Source organism: Anabrus simplex, chromosome 3, assembly GCF_040414725.1.
Source record: "Anabrus simplex isolate iqAnaSimp1 chromosome 3, ASM4041472v1, whole genome shotgun sequence".
Lineage (NCBI taxonomy): Eukaryota > Metazoa > Arthropoda > Insecta > Orthoptera > Tettigoniidae > Anabrus > Anabrus simplex.
In genome coordinates this window covers 339,154,374-339,170,031 of record NC_090267.1, presented here as the reverse complement: position 1 = coordinate 339,170,031, position 15,658 = coordinate 339,154,374, and the positions used below count along the sequence as shown (strand labels likewise).

At 39.2% G+C, this 15,658-nt stretch overlaps 1 protein-coding gene across 1 annotated transcript in view; it reads left to right on the top strand.

Moving 5' to 3' along the window:
• Positions 1–15,658, top strand: part of POSH (Plenty of SH3s) — a 311,783-nt gene that overhangs the window by 279,212 nt on the left and 16,913 nt on the right. Inside the window, exon 13 of the mRNA XM_067143214.2 lies at positions 332–463. Within this exon, the coding sequence (XP_066999315.2) occupies positions 332–463 (132 nt within the window). The remainder of the gene's footprint in view (positions 1–331; positions 464–15,658) is intronic.

Here is a 15,658-nt window from a genome sequence, read left to right as displayed (position 1 = left end):
TGTGTACTTTATTGTGCTTATGCATGTAGCATGATGTTATTGAAAGTTTATCTGCTTTTGACAGTCTTGTCCAGTTATAGGATATAACATTCATTTTATGGAAATAAGTTCAGTTTTATCCCCTGTTTTTAAAATTAGATATGTATGTTAATGTTTAAATGTTTTATGCAAAAAGCAACTTTCTAACAAATGCATTTAATAGTAAATCACAGTCTTTCTGTAAGGGCTAAGATGCACAGTGCTGTCAGTATCAGATAAACTTTTGAGTGAGAATTTTGTTTCTGTGTTGTAACTAACTATAAACCCCAGCACTATCTGTCCTGTGTGCTAGGTCAGGGTCGTGCCCCAGTCAGCTTCTCCAAGTCTTGCCACCAGATCACCGCCTCTTTGGTTCCGGCTCCCAGAGACTGAAACATAAAGACCGACCCAATGTAGTCATGGCAAATTTAACTCACTTTGCAAGGTGGGTTAAAACCATCCTTCACATCCCCCTGTGTTGTCATATTGTCTGTGCATGCTGCTTACCACTGCTATGGTCTGTCGTGTTGGATCAACAAAAGAATATATTATATTTGATCTAGTAGTATAGTTGTAATGCATTGATGCCAAAGGATATCAGTGTTAGTTATAGGGGACAAACCCTCTGTGCTGTCTATGTCCCAGATCAGCCCTATCTTTATCTAACAAAGGAACATTTCAAAACATGTGCCTTCTCTCAAGAAATATTGTTGTTTGCTGTCTACTGATTAATCTCATACTAAGTTGAATGTCTGCAAAAATGTGGTAAGTTCCTAAATTGTCTGAACATTTGTCTTTTAATTTCAGCATGTCAAGCACTTGTGTGGTAGTAATAATAATAATAATAATAATAATAATAATAATAATAGTAGGCTATGTGCATGGAAGCATTGAACAATGGCTGCACGTGTGAATACTGTTTGTTATCCTCCTCAGTGTGGTCTCATACAAATATGTTATGCAGTCTTTTGTAGAGTAGTATGTACAGATGATCTAAAACTGTCAAGGTAAGATCCTGATTCTTAGAGCTGCCCATCATACAATTTCCTCCACGATTTTCTCAATCTTCCCCTCTCTTAAGTGTTAAATGCACACATAAAGATACACATAAGCATGTGCTTGCACCTACGAACACGCTAAATGGTGCGTACTTAAAAGGGAGGTGCATCACCCTTCATTCCGAAACCTGCCTTGAAACCTTGGGGACATAACTGATGTGCTACGGGAAGACCCTATGCAGAATATTAGCTGCCTGTTTCCACTGCAAGGTGCCAAAATCAATGCTGAATTAACTTACTACATGACCATATTGTAACAGTGCTGCTGGACATCCCTGCTTCACTGACGAGCCATCCACTGTATCACAGACCTTGACTGTCAGTTTTCTGCTCGCCTCTTCATTGCTGGCTTCGCACACAGTGAAGGCTCTACTATCCAACCTATAGCAACTATTATAGCCTTCCTATTGCTTATATGCAGAACTCAGGGGTTTGTTTTGGGGCCTTGCAGTGGAAACAGACTGCTGATTTTTTGCATGTTGACTTCTCATCGCACATTGTTTGTGTTACCAAAGTTGCAAGGTAGGTTTCCGTTTGAAAGGTGTGTGATACGATACTACCCTCATTAGAATCTCTTGGTTTCATTTAATTGCATCAGTTAAGCCTTTTTTTTTTTTTAATGTAAATGCTATTGTTATAATTAGAGCCCAGAAGTTAGGCAAAATGCCTTTTTTATCTGACTGGGTATATTGAAGAATCAGATAGAGATAAATATGTTTTCGTGCATTTAGAAAGTGTAGAGATAATTTTTATTTTGCCTTTTTTGCCTATTTTGGCTTCCGTTACGTATTTTAAGATTTAAAGCCTTTTTTGGCTTTTTTGATCGTTTTGCACTTTTTTCAGCGATTTACACATTTTTAAAAGCACATCGTGAATTTCCGTACATCGAAGACAAAAAAGGTTGCACAAATTAAATTACATATTGCTGTCACACATATCTATTTAGAATATTGTTCCCTGTAAATCGTTTGTTTTCAAGCAATCGAAAGCTTATTTTCTCAACCCACACATTTAACCTCTGTAAACAGCAGAACCTTCATTAGTGAAAGGAATGCACAAGCATAATGAATACCAGGAAAGAGAGAGGATGAGGAAAGTATGTCTCTTCTCCTTCCTCACACCCTTTTTGCTGTGACAATGCGTAATTATCTGGTGATCCCGATTTCAAAATGATAAGATAATGCAGAGGAAGGGAGGAAATCACTTCCATCTAACAGGTCAAATATAAAAGAAGCTGTTAGTCTACTCTTGAACTGTTAAAGGCAACTCGGGTGTTCGCGCTGACTTATTTATCATGCCGAAATTTTCAAGCGAATTCGGTTCGGATATACTTTCTACTGTTGGAGCTATACTCTTTTGCAAAATCTGTGAAAAATCTATTAATCACGAAAAAAAGGTACTTTATAACTCAACATTTCGCATCAACAAAACATAAGTTTAGGTTAAATATTGTTGGCCCTAAGATCAATTTAATATCAACAGCAGTTACAACATCCATCAGGCAATATCAGTTTTGCCTGGATCTATGTAAAGCTTTCTTGGACTCCGGAATTCCATTCTGGAAACTGGAAAATCAATCCCTCAGGCCGTTTGTGCAGAAGTACACTAAAGAAGAAGTTCCGTCAGAATCCACATTAAGAAGAACGTATTTGAATATCTCCTTTGAAGAGACCCTGCAGAGGATTCGAAGCAGAGTTGCAGGAAAGATGATCTGGATCTCCAATGATGAAACTACGGATGCAATGGGACGTTACATGGCCAACATCATCATTGGAACTATAGAAGGAAAGCAAACTGACCTATCATCAGTATTTATTTTGACGACAAAAGAGATGGAGAGAGCAAATGGTTCCACAGTGGCACAGTTGTTCACAAATTCATTAATGTTAATCAGCTATAGCCTTGAAAGTTCTCTTTCCTAAAATGCTCCACCTCACATGTCTAGCCCATGGACTGCACAGAATTGCTGAAGAGATAAGAAGTTTGTATCCTCACGTGGATAAGTTAGTTTCGAATACCAAGGAAATCTTCCTAAAATCACCCTCCCGAATCCGGGTTTTCAAGGACTTGGTACCAGAGCTGCCTTTACCTCTACAGCCAGTTCTCACCAGATGGGGAACCTGGATCTCAGCAGTCATATATTACAGCAACAATTTGGACAAGTTCCGTGAGGTACTTCAGTTCATGCTGTATCAGTAGACGAAGTTGCTTCAATTCGCGAGTTAAAAAAGTTGTTGGACCATGAAGAGCTCAGCAATGATCTGGCATTTATAACAGCACATTATAGTGTGATACCGGAAGCAATCTTGAAATTGGAGAAAAGGGATGATTCGCTGGTATCATCTATGGCGATCTCCGAAGATGCAGTAAATCGACTGCTGCAAGCACCAGGAGAAAAGGAAGCAGTGTTAGTGAAAAGTGTAAACGTGTTCTGAGTGCTAATGTGGACATTGAAAAAATGAAGAACATTCGTGATGTTCTGAAAGGTGAAAATTCTGTTTTAACTGGCATGTGTCCTTCCGAAATAGCTTGTTTCAAATTTGCGCCAATCACTTCAGTTGAAGTAGAACATTCCTTTTCCATGATGAAAGACATTCTTTCTGACAAGCGTCTGTCTATGACAGTTGATACTTTGAAAAAGCACCTTGTTGTTGCTTGTAACCAAGGAAAGTAAGAGTAAGTATGCTAATTATGTGATAAATTGGTAATAAAGAAATGAACGAGTATTTAAAATGCATATTTTCATTAATAATGAGCGAGATTCCTCTGCTTTCACTCCTAATAAATGCCTATTTTAATTACAGTACTGCCTATTTTCAGTATTTCAAGTGCCTTGTTGCCTGCCTATTTTAACCAAAAATAAATGCCTAACTTCCAGGCTGTAGTTATAATAATTGTAAAATAGACTTTAGTGACATGGAAAAGTTCTGAAGTACAGATTCAGTGCTTACATGACCCTTCCTACAGAAACTAATAAATATGTAATGTAAAGAGATAAAACATTTATACCAAATTAATTTTGACTTTTTACAAAGCATACCACGTATTATGACATATTGTCATTACACATGCAAAAAAAAGCTGTGTGACAATGTTGTTGAAGAAATACAACCTGCAGCACATCGTTAAGGATGAGAATTCTTTGGTATAACTCACACAGTATTGAATCTTAGAAGACAAAGTTCTAAGCTAAAATATTTCACGTAGTTGTTCTCGCAGCTGCAGCGACAATATACTTGATGTGTCTGGGGGCAGGTACACTCTCATGCTCAGAAATTAAGGATAATGCTGATACATGGTGAAACAACACTATGGTGGGCGGTTTGCAGTTTTAAATCACCTCGGGGTATGACCATGTGGTGCTTTTGACCTGCGGTCGTCGCACGGTGGCACTGGCAGCAATCCAAATACGCAGAGGTGTCTTGGTGCATGTCAGAGTACGATGCAGCGAGTAAGTGTGCAGATGTTTCCAGACGTGCTAATGGTGACTGTGTGGTGAAAATGGCTCAACGAACATATATTGATGACGTTATGAGAGGTAGAATAATAGGGCGACTGGAGGCTGGTCAAATACAGCAGGTTGTAGCACGGGCCCTCCGTGTTCCACAAAGTGTGATCTCAAGATTATGGCAACGCTTCCAGCAGACAGGAAACGTGTCCAGGCGGTATAGTACGGGACATCCACAGTGTACAACACCACAAGAAGACCGATATCTCACCATCAGTACCTGCAGATGGCCACGGAGTACTGCAGGTAGCCTTGCTCGGGACCTTGCCACAGCCACTGGAACACTTGTCTCCAGACACACAGTCTACAGACGACTGAACAGACATGGTTTATTCTCCGGAGACCTGCAAGGTGCATTCCACTGACCCCTGTTCACAGGAGAGCCCGTAAAGCCTGGTGTCGAGAACACAGTACATGGTCAGTGGAACAATGGTCCCAGGTTATGTTCTCGGATGAGTCCAGGTATAGTCTGAACAGTGATTCTCGCCGGGTTCTCATCTGGCGTGAACCAGGAACCAGATACCAACCCCGTAATATCCTTGAAAGGGACCTGTATGGAGGTAGTGGTTTGATGGTTTGGGGTGGGATTATGATTGGTGCACGTACACCCCTGCATGTCTTTGACAGAGGAACTGTAACAGGTCAGGTGTATCGGGATGTCATTTTGCTCCAGTATGTCCACCTTTTCAGGGGTGCACTGGGTCCCACCTTCCTTCTGATTTATGATAATGCACGGCCCCACCGAGCTGCTATCGGGGAGGAGTACCGTGAAAGAGAAGATATCCGGCGAATGGAGTGGCCTGCCTGTTCTCCAGACCTAAACCCCATCGAGCACTTTTGGGATACTCTCGGTCGACGTATCGCTGCACGTCTTCAAACCCCTAGGACACTTCAGGAGCTCCGACAGGCACTGGTGCAAGAATGGGAGGCTCTACCCCAGCAGCTGCTCGACCACCTGATCCAGAGTATGCGAACCCGTTGTGCGGCCTGTGTACGTGTGCATGGTGATCATATCCCATATTGATGTCGGGGTACATGCGCAGAAAACAGTGGCGTTTTGTAGCATGTGTGTTTTGGGATGGTTTTCTCAACTTATCACCAATACTGTGGACTTACAGATATGTTTCGTTTGTGTTCACTAAGTGCCTATGCTATTAGCACCAGTTTTGTGTAGTGCCACGTGTGGCACAACAATATGCAATTGTCCTTAATTTATGAGCATAAGTGTAGCTTGGACTGTTTCAAGTTCTGAAGGTCATATAAACATGTGTCCAATGTGCAGTGTGTTGGAAATAACAGCCGTTTGCGAAACCACCATACAAAAATTATTGAAGACACTCAAGTGACATGTTAATTTACTTATTAATACAAAATCTCTACATAATATGCAACATTTCAACCCAAATGGCTTATCAATGCATTTATTGATGTTTTGTAACTGTTCACAGTACATTTCAAAACTTCCACCACCAACTTCAATGCACTTGTCAGCTCTTTGGCAATAGTACATATAGCTCATCAGAGGACATCGTAGTATTCTTTTACGAGGCCAGAACTATGCATAATGCAAGTTGTTTACTTTCTCTCTGGTACTTGAATATTGTTCCAATAAATCAGTAGATGCACCACTAAGGGCCGGTTCTACCACCTACTGGTAAAGTAGCGCGTAATTTGCCCTCCACGTAAAAGGATGTTTCCGTTCGACCCCCCCCCCTCCCCCCAGGTAGCGCTATCGGCAGCATAAATCGTAGTTACCCGGCACGTGATTTATCGGCCACTTCGAGGGCCCGATAAGACGTTACCTGCCGGGCAAGTTTTGAGAGTTGAACATTATTAGTTGTATTTCTGGATGCTTCCCCTGTGTTGCAACGGTCACACCAGCCTCTCGCATCGGTAGCTTAGCGAACACATTTTATAGGTCAAGCTTTCGTAAAGAAATTTTAAAAGGATATAAAATCAAAATCTATTTGGAAATCATTTCAAATGGGCTTTAATTTTCTACTTTTTCAGTTTTCAGACACGAGGTATAACTTAATGTATGTATCCTAACTTTTCAAGTGCTCTCGTAGCGTAATGGCTAACATGCTGTCTTCGTAATCTGAGGTATGCAGATTTGAGTATTTATTATGACGAATCTTTTTTTTAATTTCCATTATTAGCGTTGTGTTAATCTGTATGCCTCTTTTCATACTTTCTTTTGTTAATAATATTTTTCATTGAAATATTTAATCACAATATTATGTCTACTAGTTGTTTACATAGTCTTCTTGTAAATTATTTCAAAGAAATTGGAAACTATTCCATTCCCGAATTTCTCTTCCTATGAATGGATATTTATCCCGATTAGTTCTTTACATTTACAGTACCTTCCAATATCTTCATAAAGTTAAACATTAGAATGAAATGCTTTATCAATAAATGGAAGCATGTGGAACTAAACGAGGTCACAGAACTAGTTGCAAATAGAGCATCGTGGAGATACTTAATCAATTCACAGAAGCCTGCAGACAGAATGCTCGAAGGCAATAAGTTAGTAAAGAAGATGTGTGTATATAGGCCTACGTATATGGAAGCGCGTAAAAGAGAGTTAAGAACAACGGCAGGGAACGAAAATACATTTTAAAATGTAAATTAGAAATACGATGAAACCCTGCGTACTTTCTGTTACGGAGCGAGCGACTTGACCATTCTACTACGAGAATACTTATCAAAAACGCTGCCTTACATGACAGGTTACAACAGGCGTAAGAAAATGTAATCTCGAGATTTTAATCCCAATTAGGTATTGATATTGAAGATCATAGATTAAAATCATGAAAGCTTACATAAATCGTTGTCCATAACTCTTAAGACTGCCCTTATTAGGCTTTTTGGCGATAATCAGCAAACGCAAGCACAGGGAAATAAGACAATCGAAATGAGTTTCATGCATCTGACGATAGATAGCACCACACTCGAAAGCGAAAAGTCGCTGAAAATCAGTCTAGCCAACTTCGTATACCGGTGTGTAGCTCCGGGTAGCTACCTAGCGCTTGCTCGGAGGTGGTTGGACGCAAGCCAAAGTACCAGCCGATTTACACCTCCAGGTAGTTTACCTCCCAGGCAGCTGCCAGCCACTTTACCAGCAGATGGTAGAACCGGCCCTAAATCATTTGTGTCCCTTAAATGATTTTTATAAAGTTGTTACAGTACGGGATGTCCAAAGTGTACAACACCACAAGAGGACCGATATCTCACCATCAGTGCCCGCAGGCAGCCATGGAGTACTGCAGGTAGCCTTGCTTGGGACCTTGCCACAGCCACACATTGCTGTAATTTCAGACACATTGCACATTGGGCAATAATACATATTACTGCCTCCCAACATTTTTACTAATCCTCCTGAAACACGTGGTCATTGCGAAAAAAGGATGAGAACTTGAATGCGGGCATCAGAAATACATTCCTGATAACTGTTTTACAGAAGAATGAGAGATTAGAGAATATTGGAAAAACTAAAAATGAAATACTGAACAATAAAATGGGAAGGAATAGACTTAAGATTGTCCGGATTATTAAATGGTTGAATGAAGAACGAATTGTAAAAATAAGTGTGGAAGTACAAATTAAAGGAAAGAGGGGCTGAGAAAGATCCATAGAATGTAGGTTACACCATGTGAAGAACAGCTTATTGCTCATAGTGTTTTTTATGGGAATGGGAGCTTTAATTCCGTCATCTGCCTATTCCAAACGTGACAGCTAGCATGATCATATCAATATGGAGTGACATTGGGCAATTCTATTAAGTTTTACAGTAAGTTGCTTGAGACTGTATCCTGAGAAAAATTATTATACTAGTAAGCTAGAAGCCATTATCAGAACCAATGAAATCATTCTTTTCTCGTGTATTGGCAGCTTCTTGATGCCCTCGTCATTAAAAAAAAACCATGTCATGCCACCAGCCAATTGCACACGAAGTCTTCCACACCTGTGTCGCCCTCAAATTGTTTTTCTCCTAGTGCACCCTTGAGTGATCCAAAGAGATGAAAATCACAGGGCTAGGCTGTAAGGAGGGTGGTCGAGTGGCGTATATCTCATTTATTCCAGTTTTTGGCAAATGAGTGCTGCAGTACGGGGACGGGCATTGTTGTGAAAGAGAACAACTTCTCGTTTGGTTGATCGCATCATTTATGTCGATAAAGAAATCTAACCTCACTCAGTGGGTCACAGTAAAATGCTGTGTTGATCATGCGATGCCCATGCAAAAAATCAATTTGCAAAATGCCATGCCAGTCAGAAAAGCACAGTCACAAGCACCATGATAGCTGATGGTTGAATCTTGATTTTTACTGGAGTTGCCTCACCCTTCCTTTGCCACTCTTTACTGGCTTGTTTTGAAGTGGGCGAGTAGAGGTGTACCCAAGCTTCATCACAGGTGATGCTGCAATTCAGAAATGCATTCCCTTCAACAGCAAACCTTGCAGAGTGCCTTTCACTAACCTGCAGCCATTTCAACTTCCATTATTCAGTCAAAAGTCAGGGAACCCAATTGGACCACCATTTACGATAGTCTGGTTCCTTTGTGATGATGGCTTTATAGCTCCCATAACTTAATCCAATCTGAGAAGCAATTTTGGAAACCCTGATATATCGATGCCTTCAACGAGATCACAAATGCATACCTGCTAACTTTCCCGATTTAGGCGGGAGACTCCCGGTTTTCGACAGTTTCTCCCGCCTCCCGATTATTCTATTATTTCACCCGATTTTGTCTTATTTTTGTGTGGACTTAAAACTTTTTCAAATCCCGCCATTTCAGCTTTTTTTACGCAAGTGGCTGCAAGTCCTTCACTCATTGGCCGCATTGAAACGAAATATCCATGTTTGTTAATGTGAGAAATGTGCGCAAATTTGCGATGTCTATTGATACCTGTTTATCACGACGCATATATCGATTGTCAAGTTCTCGTTCTCGCGTGCTATGTTCGTGTTAGTTCACATCAGTCAGGTCGATTCTGGAGATTAGTCCCTAGATATGGAGTCTTTTTTTAATAATTTAGTGATAGAATTTCAATAATAACGATTGGTGACTTTTCTAGAGATTTTAGGAGCCATTTGGAGATACTTCTGACTAATTTTAATTTATCTCAATATAACAAAAAAAGTGTGTCTGTACATTGCTCAGAATTTATAAAGAATGATATTTCTGTACCAGTCGTTTTAATTTTTAATGTTTTAATTTTCCATAATGTCTGTCTGCCTGTATGTACATGCATCACAAGAAAACGGTGCAATAATTCCCTGCCTGTCGTAATAATTCCATTGTGGTGATTTATCTCCCGTATGCAATAATCAGACTGTGCCTCTTGTAAGGGCTTCTGATAAGTTCACCTGCGTACACCCCAGCGTCAGTGGGTAGGGTCTGACACATCCCACTCTGATGAGTCTAGTGTCAGACCTAAGACGAAACGCTGGTTAATAGAGCAAACACCTGAAAAGCCTTACATCTGATATGTTTTTGACATTTTTGACATGCTCTATTGGTGAAAAAAATCTAATTCCCTCTATGGGAATTTAGAATTTTCCATTGTGGTACTTTTCTTTAAAAGTGAGAAAATGTGCTGTTTGTCATTTTATCGAATATTTCATACGACAGCATTACTTTTAATGGTGACGATCGTACTGTCATCATTTAACGACCTACAATAAGGATTGATTGTGGGACTTTACCATAGTGCTTATAACTACTATATTCTGCTCGCTAGTCATTTAATACACATTTGCACTTAAAACAGTATCCTCTTGTTTACGTTTTTGGACGTGTAAGAGTGATTGGGATCCTGATCTATCTATCTTTCTTTCAGGTGTGAGATTTTTAGGCTGATGATGCCCTTTTTATGGGTGAAACATGTCCCTATATCTAATATGTTAAGAACTATTTCTTAAATTTAAATAAAAAACTCTTATGTATTGAACAGGTGGAATTTATAATCTAATATTATTATTTGACTATAAGTAAATTTCAATACAGACCATAACATGAGATTTGTAACCTGTAACATACCTCTTAGTCAAGCGTGTGTCTCCTTTCTCCCAAGTCTTCCCAGCCCAAACTTTGCAACATTTTTGTAACGCTACTCTTTTGTCGGAAATCACCCAGAACAAATCGAGCTGCTTTTCTTTGCATTTTTTTCCAGTTCTTGAATCGAGTAATCCTGGTGAGGGTCCCATACATTGGAGCCATACTCTAGTTGGAGTCTTACCAGAGACTTATATGCCCTCTCCTTTTCATCCTTACTACAACCCCTAAATACCCTCATAAGCATTTACAATCATATTTATGTGATTATCCCAATGAAGATCTTTCCTTATATTAACACCTAGGTACTTTCAGTGATCCCCAAATGGAACTTCCACCCCATCAATGCAGTAATTATAACTGAGAGAACTTTTCCTATTTGTGAAACTCACAACCTGACTTTTAACCCTGTTTATATCATCATACCATTGCCTACTGTCCAGCTCTCAACATTATTGACGTCATTTTGCAGTTGCTTTCAATCTTGTAACTTATTTATTGCACTGTACAGAATAACATCATCTGCAAAAATCCTTATCTCGGTTTCCACTTCTCTACACATATCATTGATATATATATAAGAAAACATAAAGGTCCAATAATACTGCCTTGAGGAATTCCCCTCTTAATTATTACAGGGACAGATAAAGCTTCGTCTACTCTAATTCTCTGAGTTCTGTTTTCTAGAAACCTAGCCACCCATTCACTCTTTTGTCAAGTTCAGTTGCACTCATTTTTACCAGTATTCTCTCATGATCTACCCTTTCAAATGCCTTAGATGGGTCAATCGCAATATAGTCCATTTGACCTCCTGAATCCAGGATATCTGCTATATCTTACTGGAATTCTATAAGTTGAGCTTCAGTGGAATAACATTTGCTAAACCCAAACTGCCTTCTGTCAAACCAGTAATTAATTTTGCAAACATGTCTAATATAATCAGAAAGAATGCTTTCCCAAAGCTTACATGCAATGCATGTCAAACTGACTGGCCTGTCATTTTCAGCTTTATGTTTATCACCCTTTCCTTTATACACAGCGGCTACTATAGCAACTCTCCATTTATTTCTTATAGCTCCTTCATGCAAACAATAATCAAATAAGTACTTCAGATATGGTACTATATCCCAACCCATTGTCTTTAGTATATCCCCCAAAACCTTATCAATTCCAGCTGCTTTTCTAGTTTTCAACTTTTGTATTTTACTGTAAATGTCATTGTTGTCATAGGTAAATTTGAATACTTCTTCAATATTAGTCACCTCCTCTGTCTGGATGTTATCCTTGTGACCAACAATCTTTACATTTTCACAGTACCCTTTTCTTGTCTTCCTCCTCTTTATGATCATTGACCACTTTGCGATTAAAAAGTGTGATTAGAATAATTGTATTGAAGAGGTGGAAATCCTCAAGTCTTTTATTTTGGACTGTGTGTTTGACAAGAAGCTTGTTGGTATGGCATGAGTAACGTATGTTTCTTCTCCTACCCTCATTACAAACATTAGTCGTGACAGAAGAAACAGATGCTTGTTCATTATGCAGTACTTATAGTAAATGTGTAAAGCACAATTGCACCACCACTTTGAAACTTCACAACAGCACCTCATTTCGTATGAGTCGCTGCGGATAGAACAGATGTGTATTTTTGGACTGTAGACTTGAGATAGCCGCATGCGCAGCAGCCATGCATACCCCTCGCACCCCTTATGCCGCATCCACATTACTTCTCGTCAGATGACTGTAGTACGTTGCTAGCACCATTTTTACAGTTTGTTTATTCAGTCTCCTTTTGACCATGCGTTCCCAAACCTTCTCTCTGGGAACACTATTGCATGTCTTTGTTAGATCTAGGAATGTTATGACCAGATCCTTTGCATTAATTGCCTCATGCTGAAGGTAGATCTTCCATTTCTGAAGCCATACTGTTCTTGCAACTCTCCATCTACCTTTCTTCTCATTCTCCTATTTAATATCCTTTCCACTATCTTTGCCACCTGTGATAAGTGTGTGTTTCCTCTATAGTTATCACACACGTTTTTGTCCTCCTAGAAGATTGGTATTACTATTCCCTTTCCCCAGTCTTCCAGCACGTGTTTCTGTTTTCATATGCATTTAAACAATCTGCACACCTATTTCAGTCCAACAGGTCCTGCAGCATTTATTATTTCCACACTAATTTCATCCATCCCTGGTGCCTTCACCATTTTGTTGATGATGATGATAATGTTGTTTAAAGGGGCCTAACATCTAAGGTCATCGGCCCCTTCACCATTTTAATTTTACGGAATGCTGATTCCACCTCTAATATTGTTATATCATCTTTCAGAGTTATCATACCATATTACTACCAAGTAATAATAATAATAACAACTTAAATGTTTCCACCTTTTCAATACAATATATTCACAAATTTACAAAATTATACGGTACTAGTTTCGACCCATCTAGGGGTCATCATCAGCCGTATTGGAGCAAAGATCATTTGTGGCGAAATCCTAACAAATGATCTTTGCTCCAATACGGCTGATGATGACCCCTAGATGGGTCGAAACTAGTACCGTATAATTTTGTAAATTTGTGAATATATTGTATTGAAAAGGTGGAAACATTTAAGTTATTATTATTATTACTTATATATTGTTCAATACGGACCAAAAACATGAAATTCATAACCATCAATATTACTACCATCTCCTCTGCACAGTTTAGCAGCTTCCATTATCTCTATTTCTTATGGATGTGTTATCAACTTTCCACCTTCCTCTTTCATCAGCTTTGTATAAACTCTTTATTTGCTATTACTTCGTATAATTCCATGCAGCGTACTTTTTCTGCCAGCTTCATCCGTTTCCATCTTTTGTGTAAATTATTCCCAACTCTTTTTTCCTTACCAATTTCTTATATTTCTTTTGATTTCTTCTTTTTTTATCTCTATTCTCTTCTTGCCATGTTTTCTCCTTGCACTGCTTCTCTGACATTCCACCACGGTGTGTCATTTTCTTTCAGCCTTATCGATATTCTACTACAGGCACACTGCACCACTTAGAAATGCCCTTTTAAAGTTGGACCATTCCTCTTCCACATTTCCTACTTCACAAACTTGATTTTGTTGTTTCAATCTTTCCAAAAATACTTTCTGTACTTTCTTATCATTTAATTTCCACACTTCTATTTTACAATTCCTTATTCCCTTTCATTTTTCCATTTTGCCCACCCTCAAAGTTGCTATCACAACTCTATGATTTACATCAAATGCTTCTCATGGTAAAGCTGTTTATTTATCAACTGTCTGCGATTTATCCTACCCACCAGAAAATAAGTCCGACGGCTGAATGGTCAGCGTACTGGCCTTCGGTTCAGAGGGTCTCGGGTTTGATTCCCGGCCGGGTCGGGGATTTTAACCTTCGTTGGTTAATTCTAGTGGCTCAGGGGCTGGGTGTTTGTGCTGTCCCCAACATCTCTGCAACTCACACACCACACATAACATTATCCTCCACCACAATAACACGCAGTTACCTACACATGGTAGATGCCGCCCACCGTCATCGGAGGGTCTGCCTTACAAGGGCTGCACCCAGCTAGAAATAGCCACACAAAATTATTATACCAGAAAGTAATCAATTACTGATTTTATGGCCGGTTTCTGGTACACCACACTTACCGGTATGTTACCTATATACGCTTGTAACTTTAACTGCGCTGTTAGCTTGAATGAGTTTCCGGAAACTTAAATTCGGATTTATAAGACCTGGCAATAAACAGTACAGTTATCATGTTTAGTATCTCTCATCCTCCAATAGATGTCTCTACGCAAATTTTTTATTGTTATTTAGGTAATATCTAGTTACTTTTGCTAGCAGAAGTTTTCTATAATGAAAACTGGTTGGCAAACACATACACAATCAATCAATCAATCTGATTCAGTTTGTAATAATCTCTCATAATATGAATAGTTGTAGGATCTAATAATGCAAAATTAGATATGTGTTTCCTTCTTTCTTATTCACGGTACGCAGGCATCGTCTTAAATTTCACCTTGATCATTGACATCACTAAAATTATTAAATGATAAGAACGTCACTGATAACCGTGCATCAACAGATAATTGTCATTCCAGAAACCAGCTGTTATTCTTCTATCATTCCAACCATATATTGTAATTTTCCTACTGTTTGTCTTCTGAAACAATCCCTACAATCATTCAATTTGTCTCACAAAACTCAATTAGTTTTTCTCCTTTATTCCTATTCCCATATCTATATGGTCCAATTACTTCTTCCTTTCCTTGTCTTTCATTTCCCACATGTGCATTTAAGTCGACCATATAGTCACCTCCACATAAGTTATCTCATTTTCTAGTTTTTCCAGGAATTCTTCACTATCCTCCCTTGTTCCCTGTCTGGTGCATACACTTGTATGAAGTGCAACGAATATGGACAGATATTTCTCGGGATGCCATACAAAATATGTATGCCTTCATGCCCGCTGATATCACCTCTTGTATACAAGCTAGTATTGGACTCACAGGGTACTAGATCTCCATTTGAGAGTTCATTATTCCACAATAAACTTGGCCTTTGTTCTGATATTCTAATCACTTACTTACATCAACTATATAAAGTTTCATGTGATTCCAGCCATTCCTTCTTGGTGCATTTTATTTTATTTTTATTTTTTATACAATGAGTGAAGCCTTCGGGCAGCATGCCGGCCTCTTACCGCTGGGTTCCGTGGTTCAAATCCTGGTCACTCCATGTGAAATTTCTGCTGGACAAAGCGGGGGAGGCACAGGTTTTTCTCTGGGCACTCCGGTTTTCCCTGTGCACTCCGGTTTTCCCTGTCATCTTTCATTCCAGCAACACTCTCCAATCTCATTTCATTTCATTAATCATTCATTAATCATTGCCCCAGAGAAGTGCGACAGGTCTTGATAGCCGGCACAATTCCCATCCTCGCTAGAAGGGGGCTTCATTCATTCCATTCCTGACCCGGTCAAATGACTTGAAACAGGCTGTG